We start from the raw sequence: 9816 nt of genomic DNA, 5'->3' as shown, positions 1-9816 counted from the left end.
CTGAACCATGAAAGTCACTGGTGGTCTTGGACAGTGTTCCCCCTAAGCTGAGTTAGTGTGAGCTAGCTCACAGTTTTTTAGCCTCCAGCTCACACATTTTTCTCTCAGCTCAGGAAGGATGGCTCCAGAGCAAAGTAGTTTATGCAGCAGCCAAATTGCTCACTCAGAACTTTAATGCCAGCAGCTCACAAAGTAGATTTTTTGCTCACAGGACTCCACAGCTTAGAGGGAGCATTGGTCTTGGACCAGTCTTCCTCTCAGGGATCACCCATAAGATACATGGAGCTGCTGTTTGTCTCTTGTTACATCTAGTCCTGTCTTTAGCCTAATCTACCTCACAGGGTTGTTGTGAAGGTAAAATGGGCTAATCCCCATGTTTGTTGAAAGAAGGGTAGGGTACAAAAGGTGATAAAGTAAATAAGTCTCCATGCCTCAGACTTCTTAGCATCATCACAGAGGATTCCAGGACATTCAGTTTGTACGTGGAGTCAGCAGTGCCATTTGTATTGTACCTGGAGCCAGCAATGCCATTTGCAGGTGTGAGGGTCTAGGCTTGTGCACTGCTTCCAGTAGAGGGGCCCCCCTTGAACTGTCCCAGGAGGCTCTCTAGTAATGTGTCCTTATGGTAGAGGGAGCCAGGGATGGGATCAGTCAGTTTGTCCCAAGAACCGTACCTCTCCTTGACTCTGTAGCTGGACCTCTTAATCCTTCCTCTAATACATTCTGTCTGGAAAAATAATCTCTTTCCTCAAAATCTGGAGAGGAACCACATTGTTCATCTTCGTGGCTTCTGGGCAGTCCCACATGGGACCACGCTTGCACAGGTCTGCCACAGAGATCTTTTTCTTTAAAGTTCTCTAGAAGATTTGGAGTGCTTTGCCCCCTCCCCTCATGGGCCAGGTCATTCCCTCCAGCTGCAGCAGGCCTGTGCAAGTGCATTCCTATGTGTGCCTGCACAGAAGGCCACTCGATGAACAACAGTTACAGGTAAGTGCAGCCCTGTTATTCTGACTGAGAAGTGTATACACATTTCATGTCCCACTCACCCTTATCAGGTGCTTGACTTCTGGGGGGGGAAAGTAAAGATCTTTAATGACATCTGTAAGCCCCACCAATTTTCACCCCTGCCCCCAGTAGCTGTCTAAAAGCGATAGCTAATGGTGCCGTTGCAAGAAGTGGGATTTCCATGACCACCTTGTAATTTGAGTCTTGTTAGCTCATGCAGCATTTCCTGATGGGATGCCATTCATGTAAGTGAAAATATACTAGAAGATGGAGCAATTAAAAAAAATCTGGGACAAACTAGAAATGACAGTAGCAGACCTGAATGTCAAGGCTGGGTTGTTGGCAAACCTCTACAAAGGGGGGGGGGACAGGAAGTGGCAAACCACAAGGTGAAATGGGAATGGGGGAAATTAAGGGGTTTTATTAGGACTTAATTATCTGCAGTTTTATATCACCATGATGTCAACATGCTAAAAAAGGGTGAAAATGTAAGACTGTCTGGAGCTAGTCCAGCACTTAAGTGCTTTTAAAGAAATAAAAAAGACCCTCCCATGCGTTAAAAGTATCTAATCTAATCTTACGCAACTTTGCCTATCATATTCAGTGTTTAATTTCTAAAAATAGAGGTGCCAGGTTGCTGGATATTACAGTGTCGTTATTTAGCACTGGTTTGCTCATAGGAAGTTAAAAGTTGGTTCAAGCAATGGCTTGGGCAAGGGGAGGGTTGGAACAAGTAACCAGCCCCAGAGCTGTTATTGCTAAGGGTGATATATTTGTATTTTGCTATTTCAGTTCCTCCACAGATCCATGAGAAAGAAGCATCCTCACCAAACATCTATTCCCGTAAGAGTCGGCAAGCACTCACATGCACTGTCTATGGCATCCCAGCACCAGAAAAAATCCAGTGGCAGTGGAGGCCTTGGACACCCTGCCGGATGTTCTCCCGCCGCAGTCTGTAAGTAGCTTTCCTCTTTAGACCTTCCCTGGATTCCTAATAGAGAGAGGATGGCCTTGGCATGCTTTAAGGTCAATGCATGTGATGCAGAGCTTGCTTTTTAAATAACATCACATGGCACCTTTCCATGCAATGAATTCTTTGTATACAGGAGCTCCCAATACATGTTGGGCAATTTTGAGCAGCTATTTTGATATCAGTTGTAGAGAAGAAAGCTAATTTATTCCAAGCGTACTGTGTGCACCTAGAAGAAATGGTGCACTTGAAAAACACAAACGCTTCGCCAGAACACCAAGTGAAGGAGAAAGTCGATTTATAACTATTTGCACAAATGTGTAAATTTGTAGAGTGGTGTGTATTATTCTTTAAAGATTGCATAATTTGTGGCTTGAGACAGACTGGAGGCAGGTTAGTGAGACGGATCTATTTAATCTTAGAATATAGTGGATTAAATTCAGGGAAGGGGAAATGGGGTTGCAAAAACCAGATGCAAATGAAGTACAAAAGTACTTTTCAAAAGCTAAAATACAATCATAGAACAAAGGAAGCCCTAACAGACAGAGAAGTTTCAAATGGAAAGAAGTACTGCAAAAATATCCAGAAGAGGCAATGACATGGTAAAAGTGGCATCGGCCTGAGCATAAATTCTTGTACAGCATGTGGGGAAGAATTCAAGAAATGTGGGGGGAAATAATGTTGCTGAAATGTGCAAAACTAGGACTGCGATCACACACACTCAATAATCCACTTTCAATGCACTTTCAAACTGGATTTTTACTGTGTGAACTGGCGAAATCCAGTTCGAAAGTGGATTGAAATTGGATTATTTAGTGTGTGTGATCGCAGCCTAAGGAACACAAATCTGAAGACAAGATGTGTTTACACAGGCAGATGAAAAATCCATGTGATAGCCTCATTAGTATGCTAACAGCAATCCTAAGCACTTTTCTGGGAGCAAGCCCCATAAAATGGAACATTCTTCTGAGTGAAAGTAGTTGTAGAAGTGTAGTTAATAAATGTATATAACATCACTAAATGGTTAAGATGTAGGAATGAAACTGCCCTAGCTTCTTTTAGATAGAGCTATCAGAAGATTTTTGAGGAACTTCAGAAAGACAGAAAGCTTAAAAGAGGCCACCAAGGTAGAGAAGAATGTGAGAGGGAGCATTATGGATCTTGGTGGAAGTGTGGTGCCTATGTAAATACTGCCGCCATAAATGTGCTGTGTGACTTATTGAGGAAAGAAGGGCATTTCCAGTCCCATCAGAAAGCTTTGTGGTCTTGTCACAAAGAAGAGTTGGTGAATTATGAGCACTGTCTCCCAAGGCCATAACATTTCTGCTCAGCCCAGAGGATGCAGGAGGCTTCATCATGATTTCCTGTTGTTTACACAGATTCTCCTTCTTGCTGTGGGATACACTAATGCCATTGTGTTTCCCTTCCTCCCAACTAAAGGATATCTAGTCTCTGAATTCTTGGGAGCCACTCTAATGCCTGACAACTGTTTGGGAGCAAGAATGATGGGCCACCAGTTGCTCATCTGTGCTCTAGTACATACCCATGTTATACTGTGCTGTATACCTGATGCTGATTTCCCAGCAAATATCTTTTGATCCATAATCCAGCATACCATATAGCATTTTCTCTTCAACTCTTAAATGACGGTTAGCCGATCTACTTTTTGCAGAAAAATACAACATGTCACATCTGTTCATATTAGAACACACACCCATAAGGCCTGCAAGCTTCAGAACTGCCCACTGTACAACATATTCCAACTGCAAGAATTTATAATTGTTCTCATTCACTATTCATAATAGTTATATAATATCCTGTTCTGCGGGTTTCTCCTACACCCCTCTCAACAGGTACCTTTCCTGCTAATGAGATCTCCTGTTTCTGTATCTCCTTTTTCATGATTTCTGGATAAAAAGTAGCAGGAGGAGGGCTGCACGTCGCCATCAACGGGACCGGATGCCCGAATGTAAGGACTGGAAGGATGTATCGCAGCAGGATGCTGTGAACCCCATTGAGAGTATTGACACCTGGACAGAGTTTGTGGAAGGAAGGAACAAGGTAAGGCCATTCCCTGTTTCCTTTCTGTACTGGAAGGAGGTAGAAGAAAGAGACCTCAAACTGATGAGATGGCATCTGCTCAGAACAGACCAGTTTTAGCTTATTTTTAATGCATAGTCAACTTGAGTTGGCTGTACCACAAGGTCATCCAGTTATGCAACTGTTGGTATGCCTCTCCAAGCAGAAGTTCTCTGCATCCATGAAAAAGTTGCTGAAGTGGATGGAATGAGGATGTGTTGAGTTTCCGTTTGGAAGAACAATTTCTGTTTGGCAGGGAAAGCTCTGTATACTTTTTGCTATATGGTGAAATCACATAGTGAAGTAAGTAAGTAAATAGTGAAAATGACATGGTGAATCCAGTTTTACCTTAAAAAGCTGAGCCCTATATGGTTGTATGCATTGGCCCAGAGTTGAATCTGAAGGCTGCCTGCTCAGTGGAGAAATGCTTTATATGCAGAAGGTTCAAGCTGCTGCCAGTGAAACTAATAATACTGAGCTAGACAGATCAAAGATCTGACTAGTATAAGGTGGCGTAATATGATTTGAAGTGGGTTGTGTACCAGTATAGCCGTTTTGACCTTGACACTGGCCGGGGGTGGGACTGCCTCACATGCATGGAGGACAGTTTACAAGTCTATATTGGCCCAGGAGGCTACCAGACCAAGAGACCCTGAGCCAAGGAGCATCTACAAAGGCAAGCAAGTCAGGGCTCTAAAGTGGGGGGAAATAGCTTGGTTTGAGAACTGGAAAGTTAGAGATCTCTTCCATTCAAAATTGCTGTAATTTCCTTGTACCAAGAAGAATTATAACAAGGATCCTGATTCATAAAATATCTTGCCACCCACGTCCCGTATGTTTTTCACTTTGTAGCTGTTTGTAATGGCATTGAATTATCTAAGGCTGATGGCAATAGAAAAGGTGTTACTGAAATATGTGTCAAAAATCAAACTGTTGAGATAGGACTGAGCAAATGGAATATTATTCTGACTGCCTTTAGAAGTTCTTTACTGTTTCACTCACAGCTGCTTATCTTGTGTTAAAATGAACCAAGAAAGTTGTTTCTTTAAGACTTCATATGCTCACGTTGCCATTTCCACTGCTATTTACTCCCCTCTCTGTGACTCAAGATAGACAATATTAACAAAGTTTGAGGGGTGAAAGACTTACTAGCATCTGTTACGTGCCAATTCCAGTATAGTATTTTGCATTCATGTTTTGTGGGATTATTTCTCTAGAGGCATGCATGTAATAATATCAAAATAATAACTGTTAAGAAATAAAATTTCAACTGTTAATGTTTACTTTGGAAAAAATCAGATATGAAGAATTTAGGAATGGGAGCTCACAAAGAATTAATTGGAAATAATACCTGTAGATACTGAACAATTTTAAAAAAAGTTCAAGATGAATTGTCTGAATTAGCAATTTGTGGATATTTATTTATTTATTTAATTAATTATTTAGGTATTTTTACCCCGCCTTCCCCGCAAGTGGGCTCAGGGCGGCTTACAGAGGGCGACAGCCCATACATAAAATCCATAAAACAATAAAAACATAGCAGCAATCATATATAACAATAAATAAATAAGTGCTTCACAGCAAGATGGTCTTTGGTGATGGCGGTGTCTCTGGTCTTCAGTCGGCCCCGTTGGGGTACCACTCTCCAGTAGATGTTAATGTCACACGGGGAAGCTGTATTTCCCAGGGTAGTCCAGGTCCAGTTGGAATTACCACCGTTGGTGGTGGTGGTAATAGCGGCGGCCCCTACGTAAAAGCCTGGTGGAAGAGCTCCGTCTTTCAGGCCCTGCGGAACTGCATAAGGTCCTGCAGGGCCCTGATCTCTTCTGGGAGCTCATTCCACCAGGTAGGGGCCGCCACTGAAAATGACCTGGTCCTGGTCAACGCGAGTTTTTTATTATTAGTTTTTAAATGTATCAGCCGCTTCTCCAGACACTTGCCTGAGGTGGCTCCTTGTGATAGGATATGTGATGTCATTATGAACTTTCTTCCCATATTACTGTCTCTATATATGTATGTCTCTCTGTGGTAGAAGTACTCATAGCAAAATTGTATATGAACAGAAACCTATACAACTTTGCACTTTTTTTGTAATACCTTGGGTCCCTTTCCAGCAGTCATTCGTTGTCAGGTATCTGTACCACTTCTCCCCAGTACTTTAAGCTGGTTGGTAGACTAACATCCCAGCTCTGTGTGGAGTTGCCATAGTTGAAGGACACAGAAACTGATGAGTTTAAGTTGGAATACACAGGATTTCACTGCTAGGCTGTTGGCAGATTTAATTAATTTAAAACATTTCTATGCCACCTTTCCATGTGCTACCATGTGGTAGCTGGCAACTTTACATACATTCTATAGCACCTAAATGGCTAAACTGAAAGGACAGAGATGGGTCATTTCCATATACTGAAGCCAGAATATAGCCAATAGCTAGATAGCACAGCAGCAGACCCAATTCTGGTTCTGGTAACTTTATATAAAGCAAAGGGGACAGTTGAAAGTGCAGCTTCCGTTGAGAGGAGGGATTTGAATCCCTCCCTGCTCCCCCCCCCATGCCTAGCCAGTATTCTCCCAGGAAAGGTTTCCTGTCCTTTTGAATGGGGGGGGGACTGGGACAAAGCAGTAAAGGGATGAAAATCAAGGGCTGTGGAGGGTTCATTCCCCCCATTGTCCATGCTACATTTTAAATCAAACCCTCCTTTTATATATACAGTTCAGCCACACACTTAGTTTTTTCACTCATGGTTCTGTTGCTGTCATATCTGATTTGGCCAGGGCAGCCCTGAACATGAGAAGTTCCATTGAATCTTATACTGCATTTCCTCAGTGGAAGAGTATTTTTCTTGCCCTTTCTGATGACCCTGTCAAAGACTAGTCAGCATTTAATAGCTGGTTTCTTTCCATAATATCTGGTAGCAATAAGTGCCAGAGGCATGCGTGTTACTCTATTACTAGCTTCCCGTTCAAGGTGAGAATGTCAGTCACCAATCATACATGCATCATAGTGATCTAGGCTAAAGAACAAATAAATGGCTCCCAGTTTCCTAAAGTCACTTCCTGTTTTTGTGAGAACCTCCAAAATCACGTCCTGTTCCAATGTCCCTTTCAGGAGTTCTTCACAGGGAGAAAGGAGTGAGGGAAACAATTCTCTTGTTGTTCTGTTTAAACCTGGATTAGTAATTCAACAACTAAACCAAAAGAATGAATATTGGGATTGCAATTTTGAATAGTCCTCCATCTTTTTTCATATTTCTTTCCCTCTCTGCTACCTTTTTATTGTCTTGTATGACTATATAACTATAATATCTAGTTTTTATATTGCCTTTCGGTTGCTAGTTAGGAAGATGAAGAATGTAAAGAAAACATTTGTAAATATCCTGAAATTCTGACTTAACTGGTTAGCCCTTCAGATAGTTAGACTCTGGAAAAGGAAATCACTATTGCTGCGGGGGGGGGGGGGGGAGAGACTGGATAGCAGTGTCCCTGTCTGTCCTTTTCATTGTACAGAACCATTTCTTTGAGCGTGGCATTATAAGACAATAGCCAGCCTACCTTCTGGCCTTCAAAGCTTCTGTCTCTGGGGTTCCTCATTCTTCATACCCAGTTTGGCAGGCCTGTTTCCACCCACTGACTATCTGAGCATTAAAGGGGCAGCAGCTAAAATTACCGGGAGTTTGTCCACCATAAGCAGACACCTGGCAAGCCTACCCATTGCTTTCCAGGCAATCCTGGGGGAAACTGCTTTCACATTTTCCTTTCTATCTCTCCAACAAAAAAGAAGTAGAAACTTCTTTTTTTAATGAAGTGGGAAATTCAGGGATGCCTGGAGGCCTGGCCTGTTTGTTAGATCTCCTGTTTTACCCATTCCCTAGGGATATAGCAACATTATCCTTTCTCCTGAAAAGTTGGTAAGGAGTTGTGAAGATCTTGCACCTCTCCATTATAAATGTCATTCATATTTCTTTCTCTTCCTCTACTAGACGGTCAGCAAACTGGTCATCCAAGAAGCCAGCATTTCTGTTATGTACAAGTGTGTAGCCTCCAACAAAGTTGGTCGGGATGAACGCCTGATCTATTTCTATGTCACCAGTGAGTATCAGAATGCAAAGGGGATAACCCCTTTGGCTTTCTATATGACAGTTGTTCAAGCAGTCCATTCACAAAAAGTGTTTGAAAAGACCTCTGAAAATCCTTAGCCGTTCTTGGAAGCCATTCAGCTCAGAGTATTAATCAGACCACTCTTATCTTGTGCTCATAAGCAGCCAATTACCTGTGTTAGTATGGACATTTAGGATCTCAAGATAATTCAGATGCAGATCATTGGAAGACACTGATCTTCATGATGCATGAGATAAACTAAAACTTTTTCCTTGTTCAAAATTTGTAGTTTCCCACATTCCAGTTTATCCATATTCCAGTATAATGTGTGAATAGACTCAAAAGTTAACAAAACTTTTTTTTCCAGCCTCCACCCCCCTCTCGCCTGCAAAAACTTTTAATTGGGAGGGAACAGTTTCATAAGCAAACTCGAAGAAACTTTAGTTTATATTTTAAACTTTTCATTTGGCCAATGATTATATATTCTTTGTACCAGCACAGTATAGTGATGACCGTGTTAGACTAGAATCTGGGAGATCAAGTTTCAGATCCCTGTTCTGCCATGGAAACTTGGTGGGGCTCAGAGTATTAATCAGACCACTCTTATCTTGTGCTCATAAGCAGCCAATTACCTGTGTTAGTATGGACATTTAGGATCTCAAGATAATTCAGATGCAGATCATTGGAAGACACTGATCTTCATGATGCATGAGATGGACTAAAACCTTTTCCTTGTTCAAAATTTGTAGTTTCCCACATTCCAGTATAATTTGTCGTTTCCCACATTCCAGCCTCCACCCCCCTCTCGTCTGCAAAAACTTTTAATTGGGAGGGAACAGTTTCATAAGCAAACTCGAAGAAACTTTAGTTTATATTTTAAACTTTTCATTTGGCCAATGATTATATATTCTTTGTACCAGCACAGTATAGTGATGACCGTGTTAGACTAGAATCTGGGAGATCAAGTTTCAGATCCCTGTTCTGCCATGGAAACTTGGTGGGTGACCTTGGGCCAGTCACTCTCTTTTGGCTACCTCCCAGAGTTGTTGTGAGGAGAATGATGTTGTAAGTTGCTTTGGTTCTCTATCAGAGGGGAAAGCAGGGTATAAATATCCAGATTAATAAATGCATTTAGGCATCCATATTTCAAATTGGTTTCTCATTGAGCAGAAATATTCTATATCTTGGGGAAACTGACCAGTATATAGATAGTTAAAAGCCAGTTTAGTCTCTCCTGCAGAGCAAAATGATATGCATGTTCTGGAGCTGGAGGACAGAAAATATGTTGATCTCTTCTTAGCCCAGGTTCCCCCGTCATACTTCCTGTGAATGAAGAGTTCAAAACTTCAATAAAAATCTGGAACATAAAACTGCAAAATGTTTCTGGTGTAGTAGCACCCCCTAGTGCTCTGTTCCCAGCATGGAATGGATAACGGTATACTGGTTCCATTATTTAAACTGAGGGTTTGTTTTCTCAACGGTAGCATTTAAATAGATAGGTGTGATTGGAATTCTTTGAAAGCAAAGGGTCGTTTCTGCTTGGCAAAGAAAAATAACTACTGCATGTACAAATAGGAATGCATGTTTGTTCACCAATGAAAGATCCCAACCCAACATTTGTGAAATGGTGAAACCTAATTCGAGCTGAACCCTCCAGCACAATG

General features: G+C 41.8%; 1 protein-coding gene across 1 annotated transcript in view; it reads left to right on the top strand.

Moving 5' to 3' along the window:
• FLT4 (fms related tyrosine kinase 4) overlaps window positions 1-9816 on the top strand; it is a 79161-nt gene that overhangs the window by 30237 nt on the left and 39108 nt on the right. Inside the window, exons 8-10 of the mRNA XM_015411072.1 lie at window positions 1798-1960; window positions 3895-4036; window positions 8035-8143. Coding sequence (XP_015266558.1) covers window positions 1798-1960; window positions 3895-4036; window positions 8035-8143 — 414 coding nt within the window. The remainder of the gene's footprint in view (window positions 1-1797; window positions 1961-3894; window positions 4037-8034; window positions 8144-9816) is intronic.

This window comes from Gekko japonicus, unplaced genomic scaffold, assembly GCF_001447785.1.
Source record: "Gekko japonicus isolate JY-2015 unplaced genomic scaffold, Gekko_japonicus_V1.1 scaffold699, whole genome shotgun sequence".
Taxonomy (NCBI): domain Eukaryota; kingdom Metazoa; phylum Chordata; class Lepidosauria; order Squamata; family Gekkonidae; genus Gekko; species Gekko japonicus.
This window is presented reverse-complemented; position numbering and strand designations above follow the sequence as displayed.